At 33.0% G+C, this 16595-nt stretch overlaps 2 protein-coding genes across 2 annotated transcripts; both read right to left on the reverse strand.

Annotated features, from left to right (window-relative positions):
• Window positions 1-3971: 3971 nt before the first annotated feature.
• LOC110933323 (cytochrome P450 734A6) lies at window positions 3972-5385 on the reverse strand. Its single transcript, XM_022176551.2, has 2 exons — window positions 5040-5385; window positions 3972-4471 (listed from the first exon to the last, which is right to left on the reverse strand). The coding sequence occupies exons 1-2, from the start codon at window positions 5265-5267 to the stop codon at window positions 4055-4057; spliced, it is 645 nt and encodes a 214-aa protein (XP_022032243.2). The 5' UTR covers window positions 5268-5385; the 3' UTR covers window positions 3972-4054.
• A 10100-nt stretch (window positions 5386-15485) lies between these two features.
• On the reverse strand, window positions 15486-16085 carry LOC118491481 (cytochrome P450 734A6-like). Its single transcript, XM_035989300.1, has 2 exons — window positions 15672-16085; window positions 15486-15566 (listed from the first exon to the last, which is right to left on the reverse strand). Exons 1-2 carry the CDS (start codon window positions 16083-16085, stop codon window positions 15486-15488), a joined length of 495 nt encoding a protein of 164 aa, XP_035845193.1.
• Between the last annotated feature and the right edge of the window lie 510 nt (window positions 16086-16595).

Below are 16595 nucleotides of genomic sequence, written 5' to 3' on the forward strand. Positions count from 1 at the left end.
ATATGTTAACTACGTGTGGTTGTGGTTTTACATGTAAAACGCGTAATACGGAGAAGTTAGAGGGTTTAGTGATGCAACGGGACAATCACGGATGATTATTAAAGAGATACCATGCTAAACGGGAATTGTTCGGGTCGAGTGATAGCTTGAATGTGAAAGAAACATGAAACCATGAAGTCCAGGGGCTGATTGGTAATTAAATGAAAGTTGGATGTGTGAGGAGCGTAGCTTACGATTAGAAGTGGCTGATTACAAACAGAATGTAGGGATCGTAACTTACGGATTTTAACACGTAAGTTGCGGTTGGTTAAATGTCCACGCATAGCTATTTAATTGAAGGGGGTTGTTATTTTAATAATATAACTACATCATCAAAAACAGCATCACGTGACTTTGGAAAAAGAGAGAGGGAGGTGGACTTCTTTTCATGGCAGCTAACATAGAACATTGGGAGCTGAAATACAAGGTTTTAAAAAGTCTACAATTACATCATCATTCATCACATGCGCAGACGAAAGTCAGCAACATTAATTCATTACATCTCCATTTTGGGCGGCTGACTTGAGGATTTGTTTGACTGATGGGCCGACATATTGGACATGGGCTTCACATGTGGGCTGACACATGGGCCGACTAGGGAGGATGGCCATGTTCACGTGAGTTCTTTTTAGTGGATAATTAAATTAATTATCAATCATCACAACAAGAGATATACATCCACACAGAATTGGCAGCCTCGAGGTTTGGAGGAGAGTTTTATAGGAAAGCATTAATTATTATCAATGACTATTCTTTTGGGCCGAAAAGAGAGACACACATAGGGACTTCACGGCAACATATGACAAACATGTGGAGGGCCTGACTTTGATTTGGTGGGAGATACACTTGGGCCGAGATAAACATCATACACACACGTGAAGGCTCAGGAGGGTTAGTCAACAAGTCACAAGTCAACAACATCACAGTATCCTACATATGTCACGTGAGTTAGTGAGGGCAGGTCAACAACAATTCAACATCATTACTAACTGAGATTCCTTGGAATATTGGAGGGAGTCACGTGATTATTTGGGGGATTTCTTTTGGATTGGGACAATCATTGACAAAAGAGGAGACACATACATGGGCTTTGACGGCTGTGGATTTTGAATTGGGTTCGCTAACAATAAATCGAAAAGATCACATCTTGAAGAAAATCATCTTCTTCGACGGCAGCGGAGGTTTTCAACCATGTATCGAGTGTGTGAAGATCAACCAACCGACATGAGCGGCTAGTTTCTTAGTGGTTTCCTCCGGATGGAGGGTTTTGTAAGTTGGATAATTTTATGTGTTTGTGACAATCGTTTAACTCGGTGATCTAAGCATTCGATGCTTTTCACCTTTGATTTGATTTATTGGTTGTAAACAATTGCATTTATTTAAACCTTAATTTCTAAGCATTCAGTTCCCGAGAGTTCTAGTAATTGGGATATATTTGACATGGGGTTAGGGTTTGTAATTGTAATTGATAATCATTCGATAACCTCCCGTTATGTATTGACCGGAGTACTTAGTCGTTGGTTATCACAACTGGTTAATTAGATTCAACACTTATGTCTATGTGAGTGTTTCGATTAAACACATAACTGAATCTAGCTGCAAAACCTGAAATCTGGAGGAACCATCTTTTCTCTTATTGATTTGAATCACACTTTTTACTCGTTAATTTAGTTCTTTCACATAATCAAACAAACCGATTTCTCAATTCAGTAATAGTTAATTAATGCTTAGCATAATAACACTTTCCACAATCCTCCTCTAGTTCGATATCCGACTTACTCTAGCTACCTAGTTTATTTCGGTTTTTGCATGTCCATAACGACAGACATCAGAACTCAGCTGAATTTCTAGTGACAAATGCAATTGTGTCCCATTTTTCAGGTAGTGATCTAAGGAACCTGCTATTTTGAGTTGCATTTGAAAATGTAACTTTAACAAGCCTTAGTTCACTAATGAGACAACTAAAACGTTCAAACTGTTGGGTTAATGATTCACCCTTGATGTGACAAAATGTTTCATACTGCTGATTCAGAATTTCCCTGTGGTTTTCAATAACCTTTTCTGTTCCCCCAAATTGTTTCTTCAATGCATCCCATAATTCTTTGGCGCTGTTACAATGTAACAGTCCAGCATAGATTTCATTGGGTAATGCAAAAGCTATGATGCTAAATGCTTTGGCATCGAGTTCGAACTTTTGAAAATCAGTTTCAGTATAGTTTTCAGTTGGTTTAGGGACGAACTTCTTTATATCCTCAGCACTTGGCACCATAGGAACATGGGGACCAAAGACAACAGACCTCCAACACCCAGTATTCTGTTGAGCAAGGATGTGACCCATCCTTCTCTCCCAGATGTTGTATTCATTACGTTTAAGCATAGGTGGTTTGAAAAGAGAACCAATGTTATTCTTATTATCTTGTGATTGTGACGTCATCCTGGTTGTTTTACAGGCACTGATTAATCAACTTTAATGGTGATTAAACCTTGCTCTGTTTTTCAACAAAACGAACAAACTATCAGTATCAACGATTGTGAGCTGAACTATTTATGTCAAAATGATTGTTAAATCAAATTTGACTGTCCAAGCTCTGATACCAATTGATAGGATCTGAGTTTGGTTTTGATTGTATTTTACGTTTGAATTAAGATGAAAGATGAATGAGTTGTGCAGCGGAATTATAATGGAAACAAACTTTTCACAATCAAACAGAAGAAATGCTTTCAAACATACATTTCAACAAAGAACCAAATGCTTAAATTTATTTCAAACTTTGATTACAATTGCATGTATGCTTTGCAAACTCCCCCTCAGCCTGAGCTCAGTAATTTGTTCGTGCAGAAAGAGAATGGTGAATGAGCTAAACAGAACAGTACATAGCACTGTTCTATTTATAGGCACGAGCAAACCACTGAAACATCTAAGCTGACGTCACCATGAAAGTGACATCTAACCTCCTAACAAACTCTAACATCTGACTTATACAAACACTGCTACGCTAACTACTGATATTACAATACATTACATAAAGTAAATAAAACAACTGTTGCATCCTTCCATTGCTGTGAACCCAGCAGTACTTGTCATGATCAGCAGTGCTTGAAACAAGGCAGTAGATTGAGCAGCAGAGCTTTAGTTCTTCATCAGTCTTTGAGTTGATCAACAGTTGTAGGTCAGCAGTTTGTATGATCAGTAGATAGGAGGTTAGCAGATGTTGAAACCAACTTTCAAGGGGAGAGACTTGCATGCATAACATCTGCTTATTCTGGATCCACTGCTCTGATCCAGTTTTGGCTTTAATTATCTGTTCCTTTGGCAGGGTTCAATCCCAACAATAAGAATTTGCGCCACCCTTAGCACAGCGTTTGCGTAAAACATCTCATCTTCCTCCTCCGAAGACGATGACCACCAAGAATTAGATGGCATTGTGGATGAAAAGATAATTTTTTTATAAAAGTGGAGAGAAAATGGTATAAAAATGAGAGTGTTTTGGGTTGAAAGTGGAGAGAAAATGGTATAAAATAGATGTGTTATAAAGAAAAGTGGGATTTTTTTATTAAATAACATAGCCGTTCAACGGCTAGTTTTTGAATTTCAAGGCCCGTCAAGATCGTCGAGTGGGAGCGTTTGCGCCACCCTTAGCACAGCGTTTGCGTAAAACATCTCATCTTCCTCCTCCGAAGACGATGACCACCAAGAATTAGATGGCATTGTGGATGAAAAGATAATTTTTTTATAAAAGTGGAGAGAAAATGGTATAAAAATGAGAGTGTTTTGGGTTGAAAGTGGGGAGAAAATGGTATAAAATAGATGTGTTATAAAGAAAAGTGGGATTTTTTTATTAAATAACATAGCCGTTCAACGGCTAGTTTTTGAATTTCAAGGCCCGTCAAGATCGTCGAGTGGGAGCCGAATGTGACGCGCCGGGCCAAGGGGGGCGGTGTGGGGGACCGGCGCCGGGCCAGGCCGGGCCTAAGCCGGCCCCCATACCGTCTAGTCTAATTGTTGAACAAGTTTTCAGCTCCTAGTGAATATAATTTGAGCACCAAATTGCGGTTGCAAAGCTAGTGACTGCATTGGAGTATGGACATATAAAGGTGAAACAACAAACGAGTAACGGCTAATGATCATAGCCAAGACAATTTTAGCCTCCACAAATACTAGATTTTGGCCAACACAAACCGTGGAGCCCAAGCCGAAAGGGAAGAACAAGGCTAAATGGTTCCTAGGCTCCAAAAATCTCATGGGATTGAACACATTTGCATCTTCTCCCCATATTCTTACATTATGATGGACCGCAGTCATGGCCAAGAAAAGTCGCGTATCAGCTAGAATATCAAGTCCACACGTGAGTTTCACATTTTCCAAGACTTGTCTCGTCATCATTCCAGCTGGTGGGTAGAGTCTAAGCGTTTCATTTAAGATCAAGGTAACCTGTTCGATACAAAGAAATTAGGAATCTAAGATTTCAAACCACATATTAGATTAGAGTGTTAAATGAGTCATGTTTGTGGGTTGAACCCGACAATAACCAAAACACGACACAAATCCGAAAATCCTATCTGACATATGAACCCAAACATGACATGAGTTTTCACAGATGAACACAAACACGACCCTTTTAACCTAAAAATTAATTAATACTGTAAAGTATATTTACGACAAAACTACAAAGGGATGTAAAATAATTATGTTTTAAATTAAAAAAGCCATGCGTATTCTCTTTTGATTTTCAAAATTTGACAATAATATACACAATAAATTTAACCTATGACGTAAAACATATCTTTTTATAACTTAAAATAAACGGTTCAAACTGCAAACCCGTTAGATTGACTCAAACACGACCTAGCTAAACATATACGTGGGCACCTGAACTGACTTGAAGTTGTTTAGACTAAACTTTAACCCGTGAATTTCATGTTAGGTCTGTATTACATTGTTATGTAGTGTCACAAATTCACATCCCTATATGAGACTGACAGGAGATGTATAAACTTACGATCTTTAAGTCTGCCAAATTATCGGCACGAGGAAATGCATTTTGACCACATACGCGATCAACTTCTTCTCGAGCTTTGTTTTGCCATTCCTGATGTAACCCGAGAAGGAGAAACGCCCATGTCAAAAGATTGGCAGTTGTTTGCTTTCCTGCAACGCAAAATGTCTTGCATTCATCCACAATTTCCTTTAATTCAAGTATGCCGTCTTTCTTAGAAGGCGATATCATTGCAGCGAGTAGAGTATTCGAATTTTGTTTTGTGTTTTTATTTTTCTCGATCAGTTTCGTTACTACTTCTCTTGTTTCTTTCTCGAGATTCCACAATGTTCTGTTTTGTTTTGTTGGTAAAAACCTACACCAAATTCTAACACATTAACGTAGAAATTAAAACTAGGGGCGCAAACGATTTGATTTAGACTCGCAAGCATAGTTATATTTCATAATAAAATAACTAAATACATGTATAAGATCTGGTATAGTAGTATACAGTTATATATTTACTAAATTAACAATTATTATATTATATTAATATATATAAAGTAAGCTGATCACAAATAGCTAACATACGCGAGTATAAAAAGAATCTCGGAATGCATGTGTACACCTAACCAAATTGAGGAAGTTGATAATTGTTAGATAAAATAGAGGCGTAACACCGCTTTTTTTTTTTTTTTTTTTTGCTAAAAACTATGAAAACCACATAAAATAATTGTAGATAATATGGTGATTAAAAGGATAATCACCTGGATCCTGGTATGTAGACTTTTCGCAAGGACTGCAAAACGAGTACAGTTTGTTGTTCCTGCAATTCGAATATTCGTTTGCCCTCAGAAAAATTGCTTCCAAAATCTGTTCGTGATATAATGTCTCCAGAGAGTTGATGAAGTTCTTTGTGAACGTCAAATTCGAATTCTGATTTGTTACTTGCTTCAATATATGCATCCCATTTGCTAATCATGTTTTGAGTACTATCCACAATTTCAGGAACCCATTCCTATGGCCCAATTCAAACAAAACAGGCCCAATTGGCTTTTAGACATCCATTTTTTATTAGTAAATTCCATCAAAAGGAGAACCAATGTCAATCGAGGTGAAGGGAGTAAACGAGTAAGTGGGTTTGAACTTTGAGTCAGTTTTCTTTTAAGTGATTTATCTTAAAAAAATCACTAGAATACATTTATATTATACTAGGTTAGAACCCCGTGTATTACACGGGTTGAATAAATGTAATTTTATATATTAAATAATAAAAAAAGTTATATCTTTAAGAACCCCGTGTATTGTACGGGTCGAGTAAATTTAAATTTATATATTAAATATTAAAAAAGTTACATTTTTAAGAACCTCATGTGTTATACGGGTTGAGCACATGTAATTTTATATACCAAATAATAAAAAAAGTTATATCTTTATAAACCTTATGTACTATATGAATTGAATAAATCTAATTTTATATACTACATAATAAAAAAGTTATATTTTTAAAAACCCCGTGTATTACACGAGTTGCATAAATGTAATTTTGTATAGTAACATCTTTAAAAAAAACTAACGGATATACTCGATATACGATGGATGGGGTGACTACGGTGATGGTTCTTAAAAATATCACATAAACATAGTAATTACCGTATTTGAGTTGAGAATTGAACACGGAAATAAAAATATAGCACCAATAAACATTGACTAATATTTTTGTTTACCCCTTATAAACATTTTTTAAATATGTTTTATCCTTAGCTACTTTAGTTTAATAAAATAAATAAATCATTTACATTATATTAATTTATATCAAAGGGATTAGTCCAAGCGTTATGTGATGCGTTAACCATATAAAAACGCACGTTTTGACGTATCCGATTGAACTCAATATATCCTATACATGCATTGCGATTGGATCAAAACGTAACGTCAATCTAATTTTTATCGTAAAATCATAACGTATTATATCCGACCCGACTAACTCGAATTTATATCGTCAAGGCAAAAACTCTTGAGTTCATAAAAAGTTAAATGGTTAAAAATTGCATTTCCTGAACGTAAGGGTTAAAAAGGAAACTATAACAAAGTTATAAATATTATAAAATATTATATTATCTCCTATAACAAAGTTATAAATATTATAAAATATTATATTATCTCCTATACAAATTGTTTAAATTTATATTAAATTTAATTTTATAATTATTTTTTAATTGATATTAATTATCTATAAAAATAGATAGCTTCAATGAATGGCATGTGTCATTTTATTGGTTTCTTTTATTATATAGTATAGATACTAGGTTAAACCCCGTGTATTACACGGGTTGAATAAATATAATTTTATATATTAAATAATAAAAAGTTGAATGATAAAAATTAAATAATAAAAAGTTATATCTTTATGAACCCTGTATATTGTACGGGTTAGATAAATGTAATTTTATATATCAAATAATAAAAAAGTTATATTTTTAAAAACCATGTGTATTACACAGATTAAATAAATGTAATTTTGTATACTAAATACTAAAAACGTCGTATCTTTAAAAAACCCATGTATAATCAGGTTGAATAAATCTACCAAATAATAAAAAATTACAACCTTAAAAACCACGTATATTACACGTGTTGAATAAATCTAAAAAAGAGTTATATCTTTAAAAACCGTGTGTATTACACAGATTAAATAAATGTAATTTTGTATATTAAATACTAAAAACATCGTATCTTTAAAAAACTCGTGTATAGTCAGGTTGAAAAATCTACCAAATAATAAAAACAATTATATCCTAAATAAATGTAATGTTGTATATTAAATACTAAAAACGTCGTATCTTTAAAAAACCCGTGTATAGTCGGGTTGAAAAATCTACCAAATAATAAAAAAAAATTATATCCTTAAAAACCCTGCGTTTTACACGAGTTGAATAAGTATAATTTTGTATACCAAATAATAAAAAAATATATTTTTAATAAATTAGGATAACATTTAATATTAATTTATTATTTATATATTTAATATCAGATAAGTAGATAAGAGAGGTATTTTTTTAAATATATTAAATTAACAATTTAGATTTGATGATAATATTTTATTAAAGTATGATAAGATTTAATATTGATTTATTATTTATTTAGTTAATATAAGATAAATATAGATTTGAGAATAGCTTCAATGAATGACACGTGTACAAAAGTTGGTTTCTTTTATTATAGTAGTTAGATTTATATATAATAGTGTTCGTTTTGAAACAAAATTTATTAATAGAGGAAGGTTAACGTATATTACGGTTTAACATACATAACGCATGACAGGTAATTACGCACGTTCATTTTAAAATCACGCACGTTATAACTCAAAAATCCAAAATCACGCATGTTGAAACACAATAATCACGCATATTGAAAACATTAATCACGCATGTTATAGAACAAATCACGCACGTTGTTGTACGTGAAGTACGTTAAGCCGTAATGTACGATATACTTTTTCTTTATTTATATCTATAGCCAATTGAAATTGAAATGAAAATATCTAAAAAAACAATGGGCGGAGGCAATAGTTATTGGATTCCACCGGTGGAAAAAGGCGGTTGAGCCTTTTTTTTTTTCTTGCTATTTGCCCTCTGTTTAAAGTTACGATGTTGCCCCTGTTAAAAAATACAGTTTTGCCAACGCTCTAGCTTTTGGCAAATTGCGATTTTACCTTAGCCAAAAAATACAATTTTGCCTCAGTTAAAAATTACAGAACTGCCATCATTTTAGTTATTTTTTTTTAAATCCCCATTGGCCCGTGTATGATACGGTTTTAGCCCAGTTAAAATTATGAATTTGCCCCTGTTCAAAGTTACGATTTTGCCCCTGGTTAAAATAAAACAGTATCGACATCGCTTTAGCTTTTGATAAATTACGATTTTAGCCCAGCCAAAAATTACAATTTTCCCCTAGCTCAAAATTACAGTATTGTCATTGTTTTATTTTTTTTAGCAAAACTATAGAAGTGTTTGTTTTAATTGTTTGACTCGATTTAATATTTTTTCGTGCCAATCGGCTGCCTAACACTCGCTCATTAGTCCAGACAAATTATAGTTTTGCCCCGACCTCAAAATTACGGTCTTGCCATCGGTACGTGAAGTACGTTAAGCTATAATCTGCGTTAACCTTACTCTTATTTATATATATAAATAATATTGGAATATATGAAAATAACTTACTTTTCAGAAAAAACAAAATCGAAAAGAGATTTCAATTATCTTATGTTATCTTATTTACCTATATATATATATTCTCCTATATATTAAAATGTGAAGCAAATGAACAGTAACTACAAATTCTCCTATATATTAAAATGTGAAGCAAATGAATAGTAACTACTCCTATATATTAAAATGTGAAGCAAATGAACAGTAACTACAAATTCTCCTATATATTAAAATGTGAAGCAAATGAATAGTAACTACAAATTCTCCTATATATTAAAATGTGAAGCAAATGAACAGTAAATATTATATACAACTTTTTTATAGTTCTATTATCTTAATATTATAATAATTGTTATCTTCTTTACTTTTTAAGTCTGATAAGCTTGGTGTTAACCAGTACTTGTATCGAAAATATCGGTTCGTTATCGGTACATGAAGGTAAAAAACAGCACCAGCCTGGTACATAAAACGCCAAAAGTCGGTACCGGATTGAGTTGATAATCTTTTAGTTCGAGAAATTTGGTACTGCTACCCAGTACCATTTGTTCATCCCTGGTCACGGGTACCGTACGAACACCAACGGTATCTTACAACTTTTTTTTTAGTTTCAGCGGTAGTGATGAGCTCGGTGCCAACTGATACCGAATCAGTATTGGTACCGAAAATACCGGTTACGGTATCGGTATATGAAGGTAAAAACCGGTATCGAATCGGTACTAGGAACGCCAAACGTCAGTACCGAATTGGTACTTAGGATCTTTCGGTTCAGGAAATTCGGTACCGGTACCCATTACTATTTGCTCATCTCTGACTATGGGCTTCTACCGAACAACATCATTACCATACAACTTTTTTAGTTGATTTTTCTTTCGGTTATTTTTAGTGTTTTTTCTACATTTTCTTTTTATTCTTGTCAGCGATTCCATGTGCAACGCGCTCGTAGTGATTTCAAACACATATAAACACAGACTAAATAACAAAAGAAGTTCGCCGCAACGCAGCGAAGATTTTTAAAACTAGTTTGGTTAATTTTCTATATTACATCCTGCAATTTTCCAAAAAAGTAAATAAAATAAAATCAGCAGTGAATATAATTAAATTAGGTTATAACCCCGTGTATTACACGGGTCAAATAAATAAATTTTATATACTAAATAATAAAACAATATATCTTTAAAAACCTCTTTTATTGCACGGGTTGAATAAATGTAATTTTATATATTAAATAATAAAAAGTTATATCTATAAGAACCATATTGTACGGGTTGAATAAATATAAATGGGTTAGAAAAAAAGACGTTTGGGTCCAAAAGGGTTAGAAAAAAAGACGTTGAGGGCTCAGATGTTAAAAATTCCTTTTTGGGCTAAAAGGGTAAAAGTGATATAACCACAGGGGCCAAAATCGTAATTTACTCTAATATCAAATTGGAAAAAAGACGTTGGGGTCCAAAAGGGTTAGAAAAAAAGACGTTGAGGGCTAAGATGTTAAAAAAATCCTTTTTGAGCTAAAAGGGTAAAAGTGATATAATCACAGGGGTCAAAATTGTAATTTACTCTAATATCAAATTAGATAACTAAGTTTGAATTTGAAGTAAATAGATAAATATAAAAGTAATAATTAAACTAAATAAATATTTAGTAGGAAGATTATCTATAATTAATTAAAAGAGATTAAACTAAAATTATAATTATCCATAAGACATGGCCTAGTATGATGACAAGTGTCCTCAAAGTGGTTTCTTTTATTATATGTACTAGCAGTTAGACCCGTGTGCAAAGACAGGTCGTTTCTTAGAAAACCATGCATAACACATATTGACAGAACATATAGATATGTGTATAGATATTTTAAAGTTGACCAATTCCATTAATGATTGCTTAAAGTGAAACCACTGTTTTCAAAAACTCTATTTGACCAAAGTCAAACCACTGTTGTCAAAACTATGATTCTTAGTGGTTCAAAATCTGTTTCACTTTTGGTCAACATCTGTTTATCTGTTGGTCAACATCTGTTTGATTTTTAGTCAACAACTGTTTGACTTTTGGTAAACATCTGTTAAACTTTTGGTCAACATCTCATTTAGAATTCAACAGAGAGTAAAAAAATAATTAGTGCAGACTTATAAAATTGATATACACTAATGGTTAATAGGTTTATTCAACAGCAATTCCATTATGTTGATAGCAAACTACTGTTGTCTATTAACTGTTAAAAACTTCAGTTGCTTTACAACAGGCTTTTCTAAAAAATGTTATCCATTATCTCCAACAGAGCTTACCAGATAGATAGCTTAAAGTGAAACCACTGTTTTCAAAACCATCTGAGATAATATATTTTATTAACTTTAGAATAAAGACAATTCTTGCAATAAGAATGAGAAATATACGGTACTTGTAATTTAAATTCAAATAAAGTTAAAAGCAATTTTGCAAATAAAGTTGACCAATTCCATTTATGATTGCTTAAAGTGAAACCACTGTTTTCAAAAACTCTGTTTGACCAAAGTCAAACCACTGTTGTTAAAACTACGATTCTTAGTGGTTCAAAATCTGTTTCACTTTTGGTCAACATCTGTTTATCTGTTGGTCAACATCTGTTTGATTTTTGGTCAACAACTGTTTGACTTTTGGTAAACATCTGTTAAACTTTTGGTCAACATATCATTTAGAATTCAACAGAGAGTAAAAAAATAATAAGTGCAGACTTATAAAATTGATATACACTAATGGTCAATAGATTTATTCAACAGCAATTCCATTATGTTGATAGCAAACTACTGTTATCTACTAACCTTTAAAAACTTCTGTTGCTTTCCAACCGAATTTAATAAGAACTGTCATCCATTATCTCCAACAGAGCTTGCTAGATGGATAGATAGTAACTATCAGATGTTAGTCAAGCCATGTTAAAAAGGTCAGTCAACAGAAACTACAAAAGTTAGTAAACAGATATTGATAGAACATATACATATGTGTAGATATTGTACCAAAACGTGTTATCTATTATAGCTAAAAGACATCTATTATAGGTAAAATGCAACTATAGACATGCATCATCAGTTAATATATAACATACATATGAATATTTCCATTGTACTATCCACAAAAAAAAGTAGCACCCACCCATTGACAATGAAACTTGTTAAATTAAAAATAGGAATGAATGAACAGTAAAAAAGTAAACCAAATTGAATAAATATATAGTAATGAAAATAGAATTGAATAAATAGTAATATTACTAAGAAATGAGCTGGTATCGGATATCGGTATCAAATTTACCAAACCGGGTGTATTTTCGGTACTAGTTCGGCACCGGTATTCATTAGTTTTTACCCTCAAATGCTGGTGTCGTACCAGTACTGGTACCGGTACCGAGCCGTACCGTACCAGGTATATTCGGTACCGGTACCCACTTTTGTGGGTTTGGGTAACAGTATTTTCCGTACCGGTTGGTACCGAACTCATCAAATCATGTAGCAACGTAGCAATGCAAGTAATTGCACCGTTTAGATTACTTTTCATACACACAGTAAGTAAACTGTATTTCGTTTGAATGAGGTTTTATATACACAACAACTTATTTTGCTTTATTTTTTATCTTTTTCTGTAATTAATGAATTGTAACATGTAAAATTAAGTTGGATATTTAGATTATTGATGAGCAAATCGTATCAAATCCTGTAATCAAACCGGTATCGTATCGGTACCAAATTTACTACATTTTCGGTACCAATTTGGTACCCACCTTTTGGCGTTTTCAGAATCGTTACTTCCGGTTCGACACCGGTCTAGCACCATACCTGTATTTATTGATTTTTACCTTCAAATACCATACCGTATTGTACCGAGCATTTTCGGTGCCGGTACCTAATTTCGATGATTTTCCGGATCGGTACTTTCGGTACCGTTACCGGTACTGAGCTCATCCATATTTTAACGTGTTAGCACTGTAATAACTGAACTGAAAACAACTGAATTTCCTACGTGTATTACGTGTGGGTCCTATTATTATATATTAGGTTATTTAAAATCGCTTTTTTTGGACGGAGTGACTATCCTTTTCACGACATTTTTATTTATGTTTTGATATTCGGTATCTGCTTGCCGTTACTGACACGCATTTTGCAGTCATTGTGTCCCCGCCGCAGTGTAGGACGTGTGGGTCCTATATTATATATTAGGTTATTTAAAATCGTTTTTTAGGACAAAGTGACTATCCTTTTCACGACATTTTTATTTATGTTTTGATATTCGTTATATGTTTGCCGTTACTGACAGGTGTTTTGCAGTCATTGGGTCCTCGCCGCAACGTGCGGGCGGAAAATCAACTATTATTATATTATATTATATTATATTATATTATATTATATTTTATATTTTATTTTATATTTTATATTATATTAAAAAACAAAGTTAATGAACAGTACATTTATTTATTTATTTTATATTAAAAAACAAAGTGAATGAACAGTAAATTTGTAATTTGATTGTTTAACCAATATAAATAGAAAAGAAAAACCCTCACCAAAATTGAATTAAACTATTAAGAATTTAATTTAATGCATCTAGAAAAACCATGGCAGGGAATAGTGTTTCCCTGCCATTGGTCAAAATGGGTGGTCGCCCTTCCTTATTGGACCAACCAGTTTATTATTTTATACACACTTTAAAATAACATTTTTGCACCCGAATAGTGTTTCCCTGCCATTGGTTCAAATGAGCGTCGAGCAATACCCATTTGATCAATCAGTTTATTATTTTATACCCACTTTAAAATTACGTTTTTGCCCCCCAGTTAAAAAATACGGTTTCGCCCCAACTGCAAAATACATTTACCCTTTTGCCCCGAGCTAAAAAAAACGATTTCGCCCTTCGTAAAAAAATTACGCTTTTACACTCAGCCAAAATTACGTTTTCGCCCCCGTTCAAAATAAAATTTTGTTCCCCCCCCCCCCCACCCCTCAAAATTACGATTTTACACCAGTTTATTATTTTATACTCATTTTAAAATTACGGTATTAGCCAGTTTAAAATTACGTCTTTGCCCGCAGTTCAAAATAAAATTATGATTTTGCCCACAGCTAAAATTTACGATTTTTCACTCGGTTCAAAATTATGATATCACCCTCAATTCAAAGTTATGTTTTCGCCCCTAGTGCAAAATAAAAATATTGTTTTCCCCTAGCTAAAAACTAGGATTTTACCCTCGGGAAAAATTTGATTTTCCCCTAAGTAAAAGTAAAAATATGACTTTGCCACCAGCTAAAAATCGTGTCAAGGAGCTGCCTAACACTCTTTTTATTTTTCCTTTCAAGCAAAACTATAGTACTATTTTTTTAATTGGTTGAGAATTATTCAGCCATCGCCCCACAACGCGGGCAGGACTTCACCTAGTTGTAATAAAAAAACAAGTAAAAGCTGCTTAATTTATAAACTCTTTTAACTTATTTTTAGTGGTATATAAAGTGGATACATCAAATAATTTGATACGATATAACTTCATAATTTAATAAAAACTAAATTTAAAAATATTTATTTTTGTAATTTTGTTAGAAAACTAGTATCGGAGCCCGCGTTTCGCGGCACGGTCGTTGGAAGATGCTGGCGAGGATGTATATATTACATGATATATCGATGGATTATTATTGATCATGTAGGCTTTAATCTGATGACGGAAAAATAAGCAAATCCACATGGTTAGGTAAAGATATCTAGACTTAAAAGTTAGCTTTAATCATAATAAGTTAAATAAAAATAATTAATTTGTTACGTGAGATATTGAAGGTTTAATTTAGAATTTTAGACCATGTAGGCTTTTATCTAAATTACGATATAATAAGCAAGCAACGCAATTAAATAGCATGTTTAGAGTTAAGATTACATAAATAATAAGTAAAATAAATAACTTTTTTAAACTTAAAGAGTTGCATGATAACTCTATTAAAATTCAGTCGAAACATATATTGTGTATAGAAAAAGAATTTTCAAACATATCTATTAAACTTCAGGGTAAAAACGTAAATCATTTATATAGAAATTAAAAGAAATTATTAAAATTGATGAGTCATACGATAACGCTATCATTAAAGTTACAAGTTAAAAACATAAATTAGTTAGAAAAGGAAAACAATAATATTGTATTCTCAAACCAAAGATTGACAGAGCAACGCAACAGGGAATTACCACTGTTCACAATCTAAAATGTTATAATAACGGTATAAAATTTCATGTTCCAAAAATATTTATTTTTGTAATTTTATTAGAAAATACCGGTATAACATTTCATGTAAATATCTTGCATAATATTTTCCTCAGAAGAACCACTATTTGTATTCCACTTCTACAAAAATTTCATGTTAATTTAATTCTAACCCAACCTCAAGTCTCATAGTTTACTAACTTAAAACTTATTGGATTTATATTTAGGAAAAAAAAAAAAGAGTACCTTAACTCTTTCCATACTAAAAACTTGAGTAGCGATCCTTCTATGAACAACCCATTTCTCTCCCTCCAACGCCACAAGCCCATCCCCGAACAAAAGCCTTGTAGCCGGATCGAACCGGATCTTCCCAAACGACCCGCTTTTGCTAACCAATATCTCTTTGATCATATCCGGGTCGGACAGGGCCAGCCTAGCCTTCGACCCGAACCAATACAAAAAAGTATCTCCATAAACTTTTGACCAGTTGTAGTATTGTGGCATCACTCTCTCAACAACTCCCTCATGGTTGAAAGAAAATGAGCGTGATGATAGCGCCTTGGCAATCATCCTCCGCTGGATCCCAGCTGAGTTACCGAAGATCGGACGGTAGCCGGGACCTTTTACGCCTTGTCGGCGGAAGTGGAGTTGGATCCGCATTGGGATCCATATGTATTTGAAGAGGATAGTGAATAATATGGTGAAGAACAAAGGAAAAAGAAACACAAAACTCATTGTTGGTTGTGTGTGTGAGACTTGAGAGAGTAATGTGGTCCTTGATTGGGATAGGGAGCTCCAATGGTAGTTAACTATAGTGATTTTGATGTAAGTGCTTTTTATTTTATTATTTTACTAACATAGTAAATTGTTTTACCCTAAACAATGTATATTGTATGTAGATTTTTAATGGAGTTTTCTATCATTTTCGTCCATGTGGTTTGATGAAAAATGTTATTTCAGTTCAAAAAAAAATTGCGTCAGTTCCGTTCTCAACATTTTTGCAACGTGTTACTTCAGTCCAAAAAGATTTGCGCCAGTTCCGTCCTCAACGTTTTTAACGGCGCGTTATTTTTTTGGACTGAAGTGACATTTTTCACCAAACCACATGGACGAAAATGACAGTTAACTCTTTTTAATGAGAGAAAAAAGAGTATATGTTGGTTATATTTT

This window comes from Helianthus annuus, chromosome 4, assembly GCF_002127325.2.
Source record: "Helianthus annuus cultivar XRQ/B chromosome 4, HanXRQr2.0-SUNRISE, whole genome shotgun sequence".
NCBI classification, from domain to species: domain Eukaryota; kingdom Viridiplantae; phylum Streptophyta; class Magnoliopsida; order Asterales; family Asteraceae; genus Helianthus; species Helianthus annuus.